At 38.6% G+C, this 21646-nt stretch overlaps 1 protein-coding gene across 22 annotated transcripts in view; it reads left to right on the top strand.

Moving 5' to 3' along the window:
* The window catches only part of TNRC6B (trinucleotide repeat containing adaptor 6B), a 149636-nt gene that overhangs the window by 22837 nt on the left and 105153 nt on the right, over positions 1–21646 (top strand). For 11 of the 22 annotated variants that reach the window (XM_080639181.1, XM_080639180.1, XM_080639166.1 and 8 more), the window contains one exon: positions 19500–19567. The exons of 9 other annotated variants lie outside the window; for them this stretch is intronic. In XM_080639181.1, coding sequence (XP_080495307.1) covers positions 19500–19567 — 68 coding nt within the window. Of the gene's footprint in view, positions 1–11091; positions 11171–19499; positions 19568–21646 lie in introns of all 22 variants that reach the window. 2 more of the 22 variants (XM_080639160.1, XM_080639161.1) reach the window with 1 other exon arrangement.

Here is a 21646-nt window from a genome sequence, read left to right as displayed (position 1 = left end):
TGGAATCATACATCTGGTATTGTGTTATTAATTAAAGAGCTATAGAAGATCAGAATATATTAAGTAAAACAGACTCATGACTATATGTAGTCCCCCCTGTGATATACAGGACTACTCACTAAAGTGTATTTTTCAGTGTTTCTTTAGTCTGTAAATGATTATCCTCTATTTCCTGATCTCAGAAAAGTTTTCTGGCTATAACAGTTGAAGGACTTGCTGTAGAAAAATTAAGGCAAAAAATATTGTCTTGTATCATGAAAATTATGTCCTTAATTTACGAATGTTTACATGATCTTAGCTATTTTCTTGTTTTTCTAAGGAATATTTTTTAAGACTTCAGTAATGTAGTTTAGGTTTTTTTCTTTTGTCAGGAGTTACCCCCCCTGCTCCCCAGCTCCTCCAGACAGATGACATGAGGTTTTTTGGAAGAAGTTAGTTTTGTGCTTCGAAGACACTAATATAGCTGACTATTCATGCATATTTTATTTGAAGCATTCTTTTATCCCCTTTCACACATTCCAAAACACTAAACTGTAAATAAAAGGTAAATATATTGTTACGTTTACTGTTCAGATCATTGGAATTTTTATTCTAGGTGTTTTTTTAATACCCATATTTAAGTATCAGCAGTGCTTCTGGACATCACTCTTTTACATTCTGTGCTCAAAAATCCCATAATTTATCTATTCTTTTGCCATCACTAGAAATTATTTTTTTGTGCCTGTAAATGATATATAAAGAAGCCATCGTCTTCCAGTATTTTATTTCTATGCTTGTTTAAGATGGTCTTGTAATGCTTCAAATGTAAGCAGCTCCTTTGAAGCTCTGCTCTTAAATATTGTAGAAGTTGAGTCTGCAGCTCATAGGTCTTATAAGATTAGTAAGTGCTGATTAAGAGCATTCCAGCTACTTCAGTGATGATAAGTGATTATATCATATATGACAACAGATTAAGGCCCCATTCTTAACCATTGTTATGAATAATTCATTTCTAGCCAAAAAGAGATTTTTGCATGTGATGCAAAGAGTGAAATTACAGTTTATGGTGATTCATAGCATCTTTTATTGGGTGCCTCAGAATAATTACGAAATAAAAGTAGGCAAGCTTTCTGTCTTGATATTTCTTCAATCTTGCAGAACTTCATCAACAGTATTAAAGCTATTGTTGCAAAAGGTGAAAGGATTGTTGCAAAAGGACACAAAGGTTGTAGAATTTATTTTTATACATTTTTTTGTTTATACCTACATAAAATATAAGTTAAAAACCACTTTATGTTCAAAAGACAAAGGCCCAGGCCCACATGCTGGAGTGCCTTGATATCAGGCCTGCCTGCAGCATTTCTGTTTAGTAAATGGCTTTGCTATGATTCTGCTTGATACTTTTTTTCCTTTTCAGAATACAAAATGCGCAGGGGTCTGGTAGGTACTTCCTCACAGCTCAGATTTCCTCTTCCATTCAGTTTTGGTCTTGGCAACAAGAGGGAAACCTGCATTTCGGCCTCTTGCAGAATGTTCCTGTTATCACTTCATCCGAATTTAAATTGAAAAGCACTTTAACAAGCAGGCATAGAAAATTGTCTTTAGACAGTAGCTGAATCCCTTCCATGCTGTATTATATTTTGGCAAGAAGAGTCTTTGCCAAAATGTCACCTAACAATCACTTCTGACGCTGTCTTAAACTGATCTTGAATTGAAAATTATCTGTTGTATTTTCCATAAGTACATATTGAACTTGAGGGGAAAAAAAAAAAAAAAAAAAAAAAAAGCATTAGTGATTGGAATGATAATCTCAGTTACCTGAGACTGTGGATTTCATGCCCAGTTATCAGCATTTGTTTCCAGAGTCTTCAGTTAAAAGAAAGTTTAATTGATTGAAAAGGTGTCACTTGCTTTGCTTTTTATGTTCCTGCCCAGTAGCACAGGAAGAGGCAGTATGTTAGTGCCGTCAGCAGTCCTAATTGCTAAGAAGCCTTGGTACTTCTCTTCTGGAATAATGAGGGCATAACTTGAGGAATCGAATTTCTTGTAGACTGAAGTATACTTAAATGAAGTATTCTGAAGTGTCAAGGATGACACGAGAATCATCTTTCATGGAGTTACCATGACCATCAGGATATAAAGATTTGGGTACTGCAAGAAACAACTTTCCTATGATGCCAGTCTGAAAATAACCTCGAAAGTTGTACATGAAGACTTTTGTCATGCAGTGGAAAGCAGATCATGCTTTATTCCTGGTAAAGTGATTTGATTTGATTCTAGACCTGTTTCAGATTTCCTGGCATTCTAGACTGTATAGTAATTCTGAGATATCAAGACCAGGCACTGAAGAGAAAAGATTTCTTTCTGGTTTTGAAAAAGATAAAAAGTTCCTCATGTAGAGCTAAGCAGGTCACTTTAAAGACTCTGTGATTCAAACTATTCCACATTACATGTAGTATGATTAGAAAATTTAATCACTGCAGTCAAGCGTCATGAAGAGTGATAATCTTGCTTGGCTCCTGTTAACCTGGCAGCACTGCTACAAAAGTTGGCCATCATCCTTGCCTTTGCTGCTCTTGAAATGAATGGCAGAAATCCAGTGGCAACTTCCTGGTAATTAAGCTTGAGGAAAGTTACTGATGGACTCAGTCCTCGCTTTAAAGTTTGTTTTCCCCACTGTTATTAATGAATACATTTTTAATCCATTTTGCATTCCTCCCCCCCCCCAGTATTGTGGTATTTGAGTTGTACTTTCATTTTGCATGCACTTGGGAATTTTCTCTCTTTTTTTTTTTTTTTTTTTTGACAATGTATCCTTTTGTCATTCATTGGATTGGTTTCCAGCAAGGAGTGGGTTTTGCACATGCTCTTTCCCCTTCTTCCCATCCCTTACCGGGCGGGCTTTTCATTTTAACTGGTTCCATTGTTTGATCTCACAGTTTCTTCCTTGTTGTCAGGCTGTCAGAAAATACTCTTTCTGTTAAAATGGCATCAACATAAAGACAGCTGGCACCTGTCAATAGCATGCTCTTGATTCCAGTATTTATCTAATATTAGTGCAACTAAGAGGGGAAACAACCTGTACAGAAGTAAGCTTTTTCAAATGAGCTTGGAATCTTTAAAAACTCCATGTTTTTGGCAGATGTAGAAGTTTTATTCTATAGGACTGTTGGGTCTACTTTATCCATATGATCTGCTGACAAGTATTACACAGCAAAATGTAATTTCACTTTGTAAAATAGTTGGGGGATATGGTGCTTGGTTACTGGCTTTTCGGGTCTCCTTCGTTCATAAAAAAAGAACAGAAAATAGCATTTCTGCTTGGAACCCCGCACCCTTTACTGTTCTTTGGATTGTAATTTATTTTATGATGACATTTTGTGGTAGCTAATTTGCCATTAATGATTACTAGACTTTTTCCATCAACAGCCTTCGTACTCTGAAAATACCAGCAAGCACTGAGCTTCTTGTTTGTGGCTGATTTCTTTTCAGCTGTTTTCATCCATCTGTTAAGGATTACTGCACAGACAACACTTAAACTTTGTTTCTCAGTTGTTCCTTTGCTGTAAAATATTGCAGGAGGAAGCTAAAATTTTATGCCTTATTTGAAGTATTTTTAGATTTTTTTCAATATTGGCAAGAGTTTTGAGCTTATGTTGAAACCCTTTTATTCTCAAAAAGTGCAGTTAAAATTCTCATCAAATGAAACATTTTCCCCTCCCCTTGTTGTTCATTCATCTTTCAAAGTAAAAACCTATGAATTTGCAAGGAGGGACTTTGACCAAAGTAATTTAGAAAAAGTTATTTATGAATTATTTTGATTCAGTGTTGAGGAAAAATAGCTAGTTCTGCCCTTTTAATGCTTTGTATGATAAAAATCTAGGTACACAAATCCTGACTGCACATGATTTGAAATAATGCTCAACTCCTAATAAGTATAGGAAAAGGGAAAAGATTCTGTATGGTATTAGATAAATGTATTTTTATTAAATTTTTTCATTAGTATTTATAGAAATAACTATTGAACTGAATAAGTAGGCCAGAAATTAGGCTACTTTTCCATACTCTGGTTTGGAAAGTTTCCATACCTTTTCAAAACCAGTTGCAAAAACAATGAGGCTTGCTCTGTTGTTCAGCCTCAATGTCCAGTGCCACTTGTCAAGCTGCCCTGAGGTTACCAGTTAAACCTTGTTATACTTACTTTAAAGTTGCCACCCTGTTCTTTTCTGTCAACATGAATCTTTCCTTGTACATTATTGCCTACCTGTTCTCATCCTGCTTAATTCTTATTTTTCTTGCTTCTTGATGTCTAATTGTGAGCTAGCATTTGCCTTCTGTTTAAATCACTCTTCAGAACTCTGTTGGCACTGGCTATGTTAGGGTTGTTGGGTTTTTTTATCCTGAAGCATTCACGCAGAGATTATGTAAAGGTTAAGAAGTATGACACCTACTTAAGTATCTAAGCTCTTGCTTTTATTTCATATATTTTGAGAATAAGGAAACATGAGCTTGCATTTGTAGTATTTATATCTGATCTGTTAAGTTACACATTCTAATATTTATAAACTTCAATATTTAAGTTAAACTGAAGTTTAAATTCAGAAGGAAGTGTTGTTAGGAGGGAGTGTTGACAGTCAGGAGTTATCTTTCCTAAAAGCACGAGTGTTCCTCTAACTGCATTTATGGATTAGTTTGGCTCAGTTTTTGATAGTGGATGTTGCTTGATGCTGACAATAGGGCAAAAAAAAGGCTGGTGCTTTTCTTGTATGGGATTTAGAATTAATACATTAAAAAGGAAATCTTAGTTGGGTAGTTAAACTTCACACAGCATCCAAAACCTTAATACCTGTATTTCTGGGGTTTATAATACTGCTTAGTGATACAGAACTGGGTTTCCATTCAGATGGCACTAAATAATTTAAAACATTCAGGCTGAAGGCCTATACAGTAATGAACAAAATGCCTTGTCACTGTAATTAAAATAAGCTGTTTTCCAGTCTAGTAGTGGCTTGGTTCGTGGTGCTTACAGTCTTGATGGTTTCTCCACAGTATTCCCTGCTACCCTTGAAAATTTTGGCTTGTTACAAAGAGGTGAACTTTGAACCTCAGTATGCACTTTCTTGTAAATACCTGACAAGTCAGAGTAGGTTTCAGTTTATTCATGTGGCTGTTGCCTGCCCAGGAAAACTTTTTTGTTGTTGTTTGTTTGGTTTTGGGTTTCTTTTTGTGATGTTTTCTTATTTTATGGCTTACAATATTTTTTTAATTTATTACTTTGTTCATTTTTGATACGTGCTGGCGGTGGAGCTTCTAATACTTCTGTTCACTCTTATGCAGGGTATGTTTCCATCATTTTTCTGGGATGTGAGTTACAGGAGCAGCTAGTCTTTCTGATGCTGACCTACAGTTATACAAAGTTCCTAGGCACTCTGTACAACGTGTCTTGTAAAGACTTTTAGAAGTAGAGAGGTATTCTGACTAACAGGACAACTTCTGCTTTTCCTGAAAGGTAGCTGCTAAATAACTGGTCTGAGCACAAAGACAGTTTTTTCACAATGGAAACTGGTGTCAGCTTCATCATGCTCTGCTAGCTTCATTTTTCTAGCCTGAAAATGTTATAATTCCATAGGAAAGTGATTTCAAAACCAAAACCTGCATATTGTGCATTTAAAACAAATCATTAATCTTATAGTAAAGAATGAAATTACTTTAACTCTGAAGTTAATAAAGTAGTCCTTTTTAATGATATGTTATTAAAGCTTGTAAAAATGTTATGGCATATTCCTCTTGTTTTAAATATAAATTAACATAGTCCATCAAGGGGAACAGAAAGTTTAGGTTAGTTTTGCTCTTGAACTTTAACATTGTGGTCAAAAAAAGGACATAATAACACTTTCCTACAAAACACTACACAGTTGGACCTTTCTCTGTGTGTGAGAAAAAAACCTCAACAAACCCTGCTCGTGAGTTTATAACTTTGAATTTCAAGGCGTTGTGGCAAAGAGCTGTAATTATGGTATGTGGTTTAACCCCAGCTGGTAACTAAGCACCACAAAGCTGCTCACTCACTCCCCCCCCCCCCCCCCCCCCCCCCCAGTGAGAGTGGGGGGCAGTATTGGAAGGGTAAAAGTGAGAAAACTCATGGATTGAGATAAAGACAGTTTAATAATTAAAAAAAGGGGGGGGGACACGACACACAGACACCTTAAACAACAAAACAAACAAAAACCCCAAACAAAGCAGAGAGGAAAATAAAAACCAAGAAAAAGCAAGAGATGTGCAGTGAAAGCAATTGCTCAGCACCAAACAACTGATGCCAGTTCCTGAGTAATGGCAGTCCCTGCCAACTTCCCCCTACACACACACATTCCTGCCTCGGTTTTATTGCTGAGCATGACACCATATGGTATGGAATATCCTTTTGGTCAGTTTGGGTCAGCCGTCCCAGCTGCATTCCCCCTCCCAGCTTCTTGTGCACCCCCAGCCTGCTCACTGATGGGATGGGGTGAGAGACAAGAAAGGCCTTGACTCTGTGAGCACTGCTCAGCAGTAATTAAAACATCCCTGTGTTATCAACACTGTTTTGAGAACAGATCCAAAACATAGCCTCATACTTGGTACTGTGCGGAAATTTATCTCTACCCCAGCCAAAACCATTACAGTATGTTATCATGGGCTGCTGGCTTCATAAAATACCAGTTATAAACAAGGTAAAATCGTTGCAGACTTCAAAAAAAAAAGAATGTGGAATTAAACAGGCAGTGCTACTTGAACTATTATAAAGGAATGCTGTTTATACAATCATATAATGGTTAGGGTTGGAAAGGATCTTAAGATCATCTAGGCCCAACCCCTCCTGCCATGGGCAGGGACACCTCATCCTAGACCTGGTTGCTCCAGGCCCATCCAACCTGCTCTTGAACACTGCCAGGGATGGAGCATTTACCACGTCTTTGGGCAACCTGTTCCAGTGCCTCACTTCCCTCACAGTAAATAACTTCTTCTTTATATCTACCCTGTTCAACTTTGAACCCATTGCCCCTTGTCGTATCACTACCCTGATGAAGAGTCCCTCTCCAGCACCCTTGTAGGCCTGTTCAGATACTGGAAGGCAAATACTGAGGTCTCCATGCAGCTTCTCGTCTCCAGGCTATACAGCCCCAACCTTTTCAGCCTGTCTTTGTATGGAAAGTGCTCCAGCCCCCTTACCATCCTCATGACCTCCTCTGGGCCTGCTCCAACAGCTCCATGTCCTTATGTTGAGAACACCAGAACTGTACACAACACTCCAAGTGGGGTCTTATGAGAGCAGAGTAGAAGGGCAGGATCACCTCATTGGATCCTCTGGTCATGCTCCCTTTGATGCATCTCAGGACACAGTTGGCTTTCTGGGCTGCGAGTGCACACTGAAGATGGCTCATGTTCAGTTTCTCATCAACCAACACCCCCAAGTCCTTCTCCGCAGGGCTGCTCTGAATCTCTTCTCTGCCCAACCTGTAGCTGTGCCTGGGATTGCTCCGACCCAGGTGTAGGACTTTGCACTTGGCATGGTTAAACTTCATAAGGTTGGCATTGGCCACCTCTCAAGCCTGTCAGGGTCCCTCTGAATGGCATCCCTTCCCTCCAGCCTATCAGCTGAACCACATAACTTACTGCCATCAGCAAACTTGATGAGGGCACACTCAATCCCGCTGTCCATGTTTCTGACAAAGATGTTGAACAGGATCAGTCCCAACAACAACCCCTGAGGGTCACCACTCGTTACCCATCTTCAGTTGGACACTGAGCTGTTGACCGCAACTCTCTGCGTGTGACCATCCAGACAATTCGTTATCTACTATCTTTATGGGTGGTCCATCCTTCAAATCCATGTCTCTCCAATTTAGGGACAAGGGTATCATGTGGCATAGTGTTGAACACTTTGCAAAAGTCCACTTTAGCTTAGCTACTTGGCCATTTTAAAAGAAATTCAGGATCAAGTGTAAGATGTTGCAGTTGGGTGTACTGTTTTCTACAGGGGCAAGATGGATTACTCATTTGAAGCCTACTTACACATAGTGAAGACAGACTGTTAAAGTGCAGATACCAAACTGTGAGATGCCTCTGTTTCCTAATCTCTGAATACTCTGAATTGGTTTTGAAGCACAAAAGAGAAGGTTAATACAATGTTTTATTTTATTTCCCTTGGAAAATACCATCATCTGCCAAATTGACTTTGAGATCTCTAAGAACTGTTCTTGGGGTGAAATTTGAGCCACGAACAGTAAAAGCTTGCTTTACCCTTCCAAATCACTGTGGTCTGATTAGTTTGGCTGAGTCACTGACAGGTGTAAAACTCACCAATCTTGTCGACTTCATGCATTTACAAGACTTAATACATTTCATACATTTGCATGACTCTACAAGGACATTTTGTTTTCAGTTTGTGAACTAGATGGGTATGAATTTGTTTCAGTTCCTCAACATTTTTTTCTTTTCTCGTTGGTGTGGAAGAAGTGGATATAGGGCTTGCAGAGAAGACTTTTTATTCTTGACACTAAAAATTGTAGTGATGGTCTTTGCCATTACAGTAGATAAGAGAGTGTGTGGACAGCTAAGGACGCTTGAACTCTGCAGAAGGGCATTATGCAATATCAGTTCCCCTGGGGGTAAAAGCAACATTAAAAGCATGTCAGCATTTCCGGTCACCTGTTTAAAGTCTGTTCAGTGAGACATTTTGATAGTAGACAAGACAGTGTATTATAAGAAGGAAGAATGTAATAGTTGTCTACAGATGCAGTAAGCCTGTGTGAAAATAGGTTGCTAAGGAGTTTTAGTACTCTGAAATAATATTGGTAGGTTTTAACAGATACGGAGTTTCTACCTGTGATTCCTAAACAAATAACTTACTCCCATGGTGTTGGAGTGTTTTGTTTGAGGACAAGTTGTAACATATGCAGGCAAGAGAAGCTGAGGTTCTGTGTCAGACATGAGTGGGTATTTTAATGGTTTGGTGGTCTGTCAGATGCCTGATGATTTTAATAATCCTGAGGGGTCTGGAAAAATTATACAAGCAAGCACTGTCAGTGGCTCCCTTGTGACTAAAATGAGAGTTTGGATTTACATTCTGATAAGTGCAGAAGCTAGAAAGCAGCTGTACATTGTGTGAATAGTCTGTATTTCTTCTCCTTTTTGACAGTGGCCAAAAGTGGATGCCTAAGACAGCAGGGTTAGTATTTACTCATAACAGAATTTTCTCAGCCACCAGCTGTTTGTTGCACAGGAACTTTCTCGACCACTGGCAGTTTCTGTGTGTTTAGAATCCACCCAGTAGATTTCTCTTAAGTGAATACAGAAAAGAAAGTTAGTTATTTTTTTTCTTCTTGCCTATCTGGTCAGATCTCTTCAACGCAGAATAATTTCAGCACCTCTTTGTGTGTGCCTGATTTATGTCGTGTTCAGTCACTCTCAACAAGCAACAGAAAACAACATTTGTAGCAGTGAAGGTGTTTGAATGTGTAGTGCAAAAGTGTAATTTAGTTTTCAGTAATTCTGATTATAATCTGATTTCTTTAAATTTCTTTTTTTCTGCTGTTTGCCTGTTGTCCTCTTGTGGCAGTGCATCACCTACCTTTCCAAATCTAAGTGGAAGAGAGCAGTTACCATATTTTCTCTCTTCTGTTTTGGGGTCGTTAACAATGTGTGTATCAAAATATCTTGCCACTTACAGATGCCAGTTTAAACTGCTATAACTTGTTCATGTGTGTCTGCATCATAAATGGTATTGCCTGTAAAATGAGTTGACGAAATAGTCACTGGGCTGAATAGGTGTGGCTGTTCAAAGTAGTGGTGGTGAGTGAACTGTTCAACGGCTTTCAGGTCAGATTTTCCCCCTAAATGGAAAGTGTAAAAGATTTGTTACGGAAGTGCAAAAGTTTTTTTCAGAGTTGCAGAAGCTAGCAAGAATCCTTGGCTTGTGAAATACCCATGATCTTTAGTATTTCACAAGCTGAAGAATAATACATATAGTTAAGTAAAAGTTGGGAATTACTTATGTCTTACTAGCTTTAGGTTTTTCTGGGATCCATCCTATGGATGTACAGAGCACACTGAGAAGTGGATGAAGAGCAGCATCAGCTGTGGTGCTTGAAAAGGAGAGCGCTTCTGCTCGCATTCAGAATGCTTTATGCATTTTGTGTCTGACAATGTCGAGCTATTATTCAAAACTGCCTAGGCAGCTTCAGAGTTTAAGTTTTCAAATGGCATTTCTAGACACCCTGTCATAACATGACTTGAGTGACTTCAGCGTCTTCAGTGGTGGAAGGTGTTACCGGCACAACAGTGTCTTGCTGCAAATAACTAAGTAGTTCAAACTGCCTTCCAAGCAAGACTCAGATGAATTATTGTTTTTATTTTTATATATATATAGATGAGCTGCTGTAGTTGAAATATTTTGCAGAGAGGTAATGTATTAAAAAAATTAAGTAAACTTTTGTATTTATACAGTAAGAAATGTGGCTGAGGGCCTGACCTATTTAACATATCTGAGTGTGACCACTGTTTTCATGATATTCATAAAACTATTTGTTTTAAGCTTAGCAGGAAATTCCTGTTAAACTGCTGGGTATTTCACAGAATATTAGATAACATAAACATAAAAAAAAATACATAGAAAATGGGCCATAGGTCATGTATACAAGCGTAGGTGATGAATTAGAGACAGTTGGAGATAGAAACAAAGCTCTAGTCTTTCAACCACTGCTGGAGGTTTGGTGCTTATTTAGGTGAAACGTAAATTACGTATTCTGAGTTATATATCTTCTCCACTATTAATGATTGAGCTGCCATTGGTAACCTGTCCTATTGTTCTAGAAGGATGATGCACATTTTAGTGATGTGTTAACTTCTTGGCATTTATAGTTAATGTTATAACTCTTAATTGAGTCAGGGATTAAAATGCCATGAGGCTGCATATAATAAACATAGGTATTAGTATAGTGATTTTAAAAAGAAATTGTATGTGGTTTAAGTGCGTTAACATTCAAAATTATTAGCAGGGAGTACTGAATGTGATATGTGATTTAGCAGTAGTCACTTACGTTAGTAAGTTTTCACTTCTCTTTTCACTAACAGGAAACCCAGTTAGGACTGCGCGATGGTAATAACACTGAAATGCTCAATCTAGATGCTGATGAGAAACTTCAAGAAAATAGTGAGTAGGCTAGGAGATGGTTAACATCTTGTGTTGTTTTTTTTTACAAGACTCAGCTTTGGCAAAATTGAGAGGGGGGAAAAAAGGTAGAAACAGGTTCAAATGATAACTTCAGAGAACTTTTTATGTATATCTTGTCTCTAAGGCTTCCCTCACTGTGGTTCAGAAAAATACTTTGCTCTTTCTTATTTTAGGAGCTTCTTTTCACTATGAATTTTGTTCTTTTAAGTCGCAGTTTCCAGGGTGTGGTTTTATTTTAATGTTTTCCTCTGTGTAATGAAATTAAGGTTTAATCTAAAAACAGGTATTTTGGGACTAATTTTGCTAACATATTTATGCTGCTGTGCATATTTTGCAATGCTAGCTTAACACTAATTTATTCATAAGAAAATTATTAAGTGTTTGCAGCTAAATTGCATTGATTTTCATTAAAATAAGTTAAACATTTAATTAATCTGTTGCTAATGAGTAAAATTTTCCCCGATGCAGTTTGTCCAGAGTGTTCATAAAGCCAAACAGAGCTGTGACTCAGCTTTCCCTCTCATTTGTAGTAGTGATTACATTTCTGTTAGACCTCAAATTGTCTCTTGAGATTTCTGACAAGTTCTTCTAACTGGCTTTTACCACTGTTAGCAGTAGTGAGTAGTGACTAATTTAACATTAGGTTGTGTAATTCTACTTAAAGTGAGTATTAGTGAGACAAAAGAAATGCTGATAGCCTGTTTACATTATCTCAGTTGCTGATGATGATTGGGAAGTACACTGGTGTTAAAGGAGTTGTGACAAAACACCAAATTTATCAGTCTTAAACTGGGTCTGCGATAGGCTAGTTTAAAATTAGCAGGTGCCATAAAGCACTGGAAGTAAATTGCCACAACCTGAAGAAAGCAGCTTTTGACATTGGCTGGTCCTCACTGGAGTCCTGTTGTACCCCAGATGAGGTTTCCAGTTCTTGCGTGCTTGAGAAGTTAGCAAATGAAAAATCTTAGAAGAGTCTCCATCTCCTGCTTGCTCAGGTGGCTGCTTCAGTTGTTTTATAAAATAGGAAGAAAAAACAAAAAAACACAACCCAGCTATGAAAAGGAACCATGGAATGAGTAGGAAAAGGGAGTGATAGTAGCTGTCTTGGTGCAGCTGCATTAGTATGGATCACAGAATGGTTTGGGTTGGAAAGGACCTTAAGATCATGTAGTTCCAACCCCCCTGCCATGGGCAGGGACACCTCACACTAAACCATGTCACCCAAGGCTCTGTCCAACCTGGCCTTGAACACTCCCAGAGATGGAGCATTCACCACTTCTTTTGGCAACCTGTTCCAGTGCTTCACCAGCCTCACAATAAAGAGCTTCCTCCTTATATCTAACCTCAACTTCCCCTGTTTAAGTTTGAACCCATTACCCTTGTCCTATCGCTACAGTACCTTATGAGGAGTCTCTCTCCAGCACCCTTGTAGGCTCCCTTCAGATATTGAAAGGCTGTGCTGAGGTCTCCATGCAGCTTCTCTTCTCCACATGAACAGCCCCAACCTTCTCAGCCTGTCTTTGTATGGGAAGTGCTCCAGCCCCTGATCATCCCTGTGGCCTCCTCTGGACTTGCTCCAACAGCTCCATGTCCTTCTTATGTTGAGGACACCAGAACTGGAGACTACTCCACGTAGGATCTCATGAGAGCAGAGAGAATATGCTTCTATAACTGGTGAAGACAAAATACTTTTTAAAATAAATAGCTTTTCATAGTAATTATAGGATTTCTTGCAAGAATCTGTCTTTCTTTTGAGAATGGTTGATTTTAGGCTCAGTGCAGTTTTGGTGGGCTAGGGTACCTAATAAAGGTATTCAGTCTTGTCAGGAAAATGTGCTTTCTGGCATCAGGATTTAGGAAGATGAGGCTTTGCCCTTGAAACTTTCTGACCTTCCAGAGTGTGGTTGGCTTTATCCATGCTCTCCAGATTAGGTTTACTCATTAATCAAATCCATTAGGGTATCATTGAAGGTATTTTTAGAAGAGAGTAGTATGAAACTGTAGTAACAGGTGTTGCACTTCGGGGGGGGGGAAGTAATAGTTTATTTAAGCTTCTCTGGTATATTTTGTTTTCTAAAAACTAAGTATTGAGTGTCTAATTGTGAATAGTTTTTTAAAATTAGATGAAAAGCTTTATCTTTTATTATTTAGAACACTCAAAGTAAAAACTTTTGTCACTGTTTGGAAACTCACAGGTGCCCAGGTTTTAAGGAAAAAAGGCTTTGAAATCATAAAATGCAGAGTCCAGAAATGTCTGGTTCCTTTTTTATTTTCTTTTTAAAGTGCAAGTTGTCTATTTGCTCCCCCCTGCTGTTGAAGGGTCTCTGTATGGTTCCTGGGTCCAGCTGCCAGATTCTTGAAGCCTTCTCCATGGCTTGCCAGGAGAAACAGGTGTGGAGTGGGCTTCCTTGGACTCCTGCTCTTGGAATCAATGGCTCCCTCTGCAGTCCTTCTAAGAGTACTAAAGTGTCTTACATCCTCTGCAATTCCACCTTTTCTTCTTTCCCTGGGAGAACTGCAATACGTACACGAGTTGTGTCTTACCTCCACCTTCCACTCTTTTTTCTACTTATTCAGGACACCTCTTACCTACGTATGGTGTAAATCTACAGAGACTAAAGGTGTAGAATACACCTTTTCAGAATGCTTGTGGTTAACTGGATCCGTTGTGGTTGCTGTATGCTCTGTGTGGCTGAAACTTAATGAGGACTCTTGGCTCCAGCTTCCGTGAAAAGAAGACTAAAAGAGTGCTGGACGTGATATGGAGAAGCTGAGAGACTTCTGGAGAAAAAATGTGCATAGGACATCTATGAGAACTGTGGGTGGAGGAAAAATTAATACTATCAGCTAACGTGATTTTTACTTTTTAAATACTTTTTTGGGGTCTCAAAAATAAGTCTGCTGAATTGATAGCTGGGCCTAAGAACTAATGTTAGGAAAACATAATGTCCATGCATTCTGCTGAGGTAGTTTGCTCTCTAGTTGTTTTCAGGATGATCTTTGTCAGATAGAGCTCTTTGAATTAAGATGACAGCAGGGAAGGCTGGAAGTGGATACTCTTTGTAAGCTTATTCTAGAATTTTTAGAATGCTAAATAAACTGCATAGCATTTTCTTGCAAAAAGTTTAAAACCTGCAAATTTCAAAGTGAAAAATTTAGCTCACTTATCATGAATTTGTTTAAATGTGCAGGCTAGCAAAAGAAAATTAGACACAAGGCTCTGCAAAAAGAGGAATGCAAAAAATTGCTGCACTAGATCAGGCCTGTGAAATGATCTTTTATATATATATGTGTGTGTGTGTGTGTTTGTATAACTTACCCTTTCACTTTATAAAAAAGACCTCATTGCCAGAAACAGAAAAGCTTGTATTGCTATTGTCTTGTAATCCTCTAACATACGAATAAATCTTCAGAGATATGTGAAATGTAAAATCCAGAAGGACTTGTGAAATTTGTGGTTGCAATTTATGTTTGTACAACAATAAATTTTTCTTTTTCCGCGTAACTGTTTATTTTCCAAGTAACTGTGTATCCCCTTAAGTTGGTGTGTGTTGTTTTTGGTGGTTTTTTGTGAGTGGGTTAGGTTTTATTTATATTGCGGTAGCAAAAGCGTGATTATTTGTTAGAACATTGTCAAACTGCTTTTTTTTTTGTGTATGCCTCACTCGTGTCATTTTGCATTGAGGGAGATCTGCAGCCCAAATGTTAGATTTTATTAATGTAAAGTCTTCCCTCTGCCTCAGACTTTCTTTAGTCTGACCTCTCAGACATTTAGAGTGTTTTGGAGGGAGTTTGAGCCTTCACTGTCTGTGCTTTTAGGCAGTATCGTGAAAGAGAGTGTTCTATGGTTCTGCTACAGTCATTTTAATATTTTTCTGTATTACTGTTCAGTGTAGTTTTAGTTTTTCTTATTGTTTTATTTTTGTCCTTTTGATTATGTAACTTCCTAAGATTTTTTTTCTTGGACCTTTCTATGCTGAAGTGCACGTTCTTGCTGGGTTAGGAATTTGTTAGAAGTTTTTTTTCTCCTATATATTACCTCTCAACATTATACTGAATCTGTTCTCTTATTCATAGGATTTCTGGGAAATTCAGGTTGGAAGGGTTCTCTAGTCTGAGCTCCTGCTCAAAGCAGGGTGAGCCAAGAGGCTAGAACAAGTTATGAGGGATTTTATCCAGTCCGGCCTTGAAAACGTCAAAGCAAGGAGACCACAAAACTTCTCTGGGCTATCTGTTCCTGTGTTTGTCTGTCCTCATGGTGAAGAAGAGTCACCTTACGTGCAGTCTGGACTTCTCTTGTTTCAACTTTAATGCTTGTTGTTTTTTGTCCTGTCACATTGCACCACTGTGGTAAGCCTGACTCCTTGCTAACCTCCTTGTAGATACAGGCAGGCTGTTTTTAGGTCTCTCCAAATCCATCTCTTCTGCAGGCCAAGTAAGCCTGTCTTCCTTAGCCTCTTCAAACAGGGCAAGGGCTCAGGCTCCCTGAGCATCCTGGTGGCCTATTGCAGCCACTTTATGAATTTATTTCTTGTATTGGGCATAATAAGGTGTGTCAGACCATATCTGGAAAAATAAGCCCGGATTAGAGGTGATAATCAGTTCCCTTATCTACTGGCAAGACTCTTTCTTAACGAAGCCTGCAATACTGTTGACCTTTCCTGCCAGGGCGCACTGCTGGCTCATGATAAGCTTGCTATCTGTCAGCCTCCAGATTGTATCATTGCCAGGGCCTCTCAGGTGTGGGGCTTTGTTTTTGTCCAGTCTGAATTCATACAGCTCCTATAGCGTTCATTCCTCTTTCCTGTCTAGATCCACCTGAATGGCAGCCTTGCCCTTAAACATGTTGACTCAACCTCTTCACCCCAGGGAAGATTCTGCCCCTCTACTCTGCTCTCATGAGACCCCACTTAGAGTTCTGTGTGCAGTTCTGGTGTCCCCAACATAAGAAGAACATGGAGCTGTTGGAGCAAGTCCAGAGGATGCCATGAGGATGATCAGGGGGCTGGAGCACCTCCCATACAAAGATAGGCTGAGAAAGTTGGGGCTATTCAGCTGGAGAAGAGAAGCTGCATGGAGACCTCATAGCAGCCTTCCAGTATCTGAAGGGGCCTTTGAGAATTCTGGAGAGGGACTCTTCATCAGGAACTGTAGCAGTCGGACAAGGGGCAGTGGGTTCAAACTAAAACAGGGGAAGTTGAGGTTAGATATAAGGAAGAAGTTCTTTACTGTGAGGGTGGTGAGGCACTGGAACAAGTTGCCAAAAGGAGTGGTGAGTGCTCCATCCCTGGCAGTGTTGAAAGCCATGCTGGACAGAGCCTCTGTCTACTAGACCTTTGCAACATGGTTTAGTGTGAGGCGTCCCTGCCCATGGCAAGGGGGTTGGAACTGGATGATCTTAAGGTCTTTTTTAACCAAAGCCATTCTGTGATTCTAAGTATTGTCTTAAATTTCTGACCAGAGTCCACCCTACTGGCCCTTCAAGTCATTGGTAATGTTGTTTAATGGACTTGTCCTTGGGTAGACCTCTGCAGCACTCCACTTGACACCAGCCTCCAGGTAGCATACAATGCAGAAACTATTAACTTCTGAGCCTGACCAGCCAACTGTTTCCTGCAAGTCTAGTTGTTCATCCATTCTAAAAAGAGGGATTTTTTTCCTAATTCACTAATATTCAATTTTTTGAAGTTCCCGTGTTCTCTTTAGTGTCTTGATTTATTTCATTGCTAGCTTTTCTTACCAGTGAAAACCTCCATTGGTAGGTTTATTTTGTGTCTTGAACAGTTTCCATGTTCATGAGTCCTTTTTTTACTCTGTGACTAATATTCTTGGTGTTCTTCTCTTGCGAAACTTTGTCATTGCCTTTCTCGAAGTTACTCTTTCTTTCTCAGCTCCTTCTTTTTCAGCGCTGACATTATCATACCATATCTTATTTTTTTTATATACTGCAGATTTTAGTTATTGCAGATGCTTTTGCCTACTCTCTGAAGTGTAGAGCAAGCATATTAACATTTCTTAAAAGCAGATGGGGCTTTCTAGTTGCTTTAAAACAGACTGTGCCTAGACCCACAATCTTACTGTTTCTAGCCCAGGTAATTTGTTGTTCTTAATTATTTACCCACTTCAGTTTGAAATGGTAGTTTTGATAGATGTGCATGCTTGATGAGAATATGTCTGGAACAGCTATGTCACCATTATTCTTCATGTAGAATTCACATTAATGCACAGTTTTGTTGGTGGTACTTCTGTGTCTGCTAGATGTTCCAGCTCTCATTTAAATTTCTTGTTTATGGTGTAATAACGTAATTTCCAATTCCTTTCTATGATTTTGTTGGTTTTAAAATAATTCTCATTTTATACTTCAGTTTTTATGATCTTTCCTTTTCTACAGCTTCATGAAATTGAATTTCTATTTTATAGTGCTAAACTAACAAGATTCCCATGTATATGTTGTAGGTAGTGCTGCTTTACTCCAAAGGCTGTATTTTATCTTTCTTCCCAGTACTGGCCACAAGCTATTCCCTTGCTTTACTATTCATGTGAATTGTACTTGTCTCATAGCAGCAAGAGGCTAAAATACCTCCTGATTTCAGGTTGTGTAAGAGTAACTCTTAAGCATTTACCCTCACTCAGAGAACTACACTGTTCTACGATGTAGCCACATGTCTGTAGCTGTTTTACCAGTTGTCACACTTGTGTGTTAGCATCAACAACAGAATTAGTGGAATGAATACTTTTCAGCTAGACAGTTTTGCGTCCAGGTGTTTTGACATATCCGATTTTGAGAATCAGGTATATGGATTGAGGTACAAATAGGTTTCAGTGTGTCTGGTATGCTGGGAATACACGGTTAAAAATCTGAGTTATTTACAAAACTGTAAATCAAAATTTTCTTACTTTCAAAGATTACTTTTAAATGAAAATACTGTTTTGAATGTGGGTCACATTTACATGTTTTCAAATGTGAAATCACCGTACACATTTAATTGACTGCCTGTCTTCTGGATGTCATTACCACCTTATAGTTCATCGGTTTCTCAGTTCATTTGTGGTTTTGCTGAGGGCTGTGTCTGTACAGGCAAACAACCCAATTTCTGTAATCCTTGTTAGATGTCAATATGCGATAATGGTTTTTGTCTGTATTTGTGACCTGTCAGCAACATCAAAGTACAAGTGAGTAAACTTGACTCTTGGAGCAGGGAAGAACAGGTAGGGGCAGAAGGGAAAGTGGCTGCTAGATCTTGGATTGGTTTGGTTTTGGGTTTCGGGGTTTTTTGTTCCTTCAAAGACTGACTAAACCATGTTATCTTTGTTGTGTTTCTCTCCCCTTTCCAGTTTAATGGAGTGGATCAGAGATTTTGTGTGTGATGATAATTTAGTTGCTTTGTTGTGTGGCTTATTGAGTATTGCAGTGTGACCTGTTAGCTGGCTTCACATGAAAAGTAGAGTATTGCTAACTGTGTGTCTGGATGTTTACATGAAATACTAAGTGCATGTGGTGAATTTTCATACAAAGAAAAGAGCATTTTGCTACCTGTGCAAGAAATTCTGCCCAAATGAAGTAATTAAATGAAGAATGTGTAAATAATTAATGATCAAATAAATCTTTTTGGCCAAAGAAATTACTGAAAATGCATTCTTAAACTGTATTTTAAAAGCAAACAATTAAACAGAAAACTTCCTTAGTGCCCTTAGAATCTTCTAACACGTGAGCCAAAGGAAATGCCTACCTTATATTGTCATTGGAACAGCATCTATTTGAGGTTCCCCTAGGCCTCTTTTTTACCCTGCTAACTAGGCTATGTGTGTGCAGTGAAAGTCTCTTTTACATTTAAAAGTTATTTTTCACGAGAAGTACTCTGCTTTTACAGCACTTTCTGCCTGTGGTTAATCAGTTCCTTTGAAAATTCTTATTTTTCTCCAGAGATGTTGATAGACTTAACTTTTTTTTAATTCCTGCTTTATATGTTAAGGAAGAAGGGGTAGAAGCCATACTTACTCAGAATGACAAAGGAAGTCCATAACAGAGCAAAACTCGGAACCTAGGTACCCTGACTGATAGGCGTCTGCTACAGCCATTAAATGGTTCTTTTTCCCTTGGTAGATTTTCTGAAAATTGTGCTATAAAATGATACCATAGCAATGGGGTTAGAGATGTACATATGTTGCTAAGAAACTACATGATCTGTTCTGGACCAGCTGCTGGGCTTAAGTGGCTGTCTTAAGTTGTTGTGTATGGAAAAGGGCCACTTTAGGTGATGTGCATTTTGCTCCACCGATTTCTGACCTGCAATGCTTGCCTTTGCAGATGGAACATGAGGATTTTGTAATGGAGGGGCATGGCAAGACTCCACCTCCTGGTGAAGAAAACAAACAGTGAGTCACACGTTTATTTAAAAAGGGCCTTACCATAGTAAATGGTGTGAAGCACTCTTATTTAAATGTACTGGGAGCATTGGTCATTTGTTGGGTGCTCACCCTTTTGGTTCCTTAAATACCCATATATAAAAGCGGATGGTGGCTGAGGAACAACAACAACAAAAAAAAAAATAAAGCAGGATGTTGACTTGCATTAAATTTAAAAGCATAGAAATATGCGTTTAAATTTCAGAAGTTTAATCAGAAGTTGTTGTAAAGGGAATAATTCTGGAAGCTTCTCTCTGAGGTAGTGAGTTTGTACATTCGGCTGTTCTTCACAGAAATAATGTGAAATACGATAGAACCAGGGCCTTCCTTTTGGTGTGCATATGGTAGAGCAGTCTTTTTGGAATATAAACCTTCTTTAGAATGTGTTTCAGTAAAGAAACTGGCATTGTAAACAAAATGCTTTTCCAAGGATGAACAATTTAAGATGCTGGTACACAGTGCTTTAGGCAAAGAGGCTTGATCAGAGAAGAAAATGACAGGTTTTCATTAGCAAAAAGCTTTTTCATATTACTTCAGACTGAAATGCAGTAATGGTTGGGAGTTTTTCCTGTGTTTTTGTTCAGATGGGAAGAACAGAGTCTTGTCCTAGAAGTATTGCAGTGATGGTTGTCTTCCATATTCTTTTCTTTAGTTAATGCAATGGTAATTCAATTTTGATGTCATAATAATTTTTTTTTCCTGACCTGCCTTTTGGAGCAAGCAGGAAGATGACCTTTGAGAAATCCACAGCACAGAACTCTTTTTTTCCTGTGCCTAGTTGGATGTCTCCTCATGAGGAGAAGTTCTCATTGATCAGCAGTACATTTGTTGCAGATAGGCTGGGGTTTGCCTTGAGGTGAAGGTCTTCCTTGCCTGCTAGATAAGCTAGGAACTTTAAGTCCACTGCCTGTGCAATGGTGAGAAACCATTTCTGAGGTAGCCAGGATGAGTTCAGGAAAGTTCTAGTGCTGAACGTGCACATTCTTTCCATCGTGGAAGTGAGCCAAACTTCTCAAAGTAATTGCTGCTATTTCTTTCTATTCAGACTGCCCAACTTACTGTGGTACCAAGAGATACAGAGCTTGTTGAATTAGGAATTTTCAGAAAGTTCCGGAAGAAAAATCAGGACAGAAATAAAAAGTGGGAGTTAGATTTCTGCTTTTCTGAATTGTTTCTTTAGATGTCTAGTAGCATAATTCAACATGTTATTGGTACTGGATCTATAGCTTTGTGTTTGCCGTCTAATTTCAGGTGCAAATGGAAGGTAGGATTACTTTACAGTTGACCTGATTTCTAATTGGAGCTTTTCAAGTGCCTTACGTTACCCCTATTCTTCAAAAGTGTGTTTATTAGAGAATATGAGATTAGTGATACACAGGATTTTTATTTTTTTAACTGACAAATCTGTGTTCAGGTGGCATCTGAGATCTTGTCATACAGATCCTGCCCTAAGGAGTACCATTCCTAATAGTGGTAATCACATTTTTATTGAAGTCTGAAAACGCAATTTTAGTAATGAAACTAAGAGATGAAGGTAAGTGTTTTGTGCAACTGTGGCATAATTCCAGCAAGATTCTATTGTGGGTATTGCTCTTAAATTTCAGTCAATCACCTGAATCTTTTTGTACCCACAGTCTCAAATTTTCAACTACTTAACAACATTGTCTGCCTTGGTAGAGTTTATCTCTTGCTGGAAGTGATGTTGATCTGGCATCTGAGATAAGCAAATGATAATCACACAAAGGATTTGTATTCTTGAGTGACTCCAAAAAGCTGCATTGATTTCACATCTTTTGCTGTTGATCTCAAAAGAAAGGAAATTAAATAGGAAATTGCCTCTTCACATTATTACTCACTTGCCTTAGGGATTAGAGGGATTAGTTGGGCATCCTGGTATGGGTCTACTGAAGGGCCACAGACTGGAGCATCTGACATAGGAGGAGAAGCTGAGAGAGCTGGGACTGTTTTACCTTGGGATGAGAAGACTTTCGCTTATCCATGTGTACAGATACCTGATGAGGGGACTATGGGAGGCTGAGCCAAACTCTT

This window comes from Psittacula echo, assembly GCF_963264785.1.
Source record: "Psittacula echo genome assembly, chromosome: 1".
Taxonomy (NCBI): domain Eukaryota; kingdom Metazoa; phylum Chordata; class Aves; order Psittaciformes; family Psittacidae; genus Psittacula; species Psittacula echo.
The sequence above is the reverse complement of the archived record's forward strand: the minus strand, read 5'-3'. Positions and strand labels throughout refer to the sequence as shown.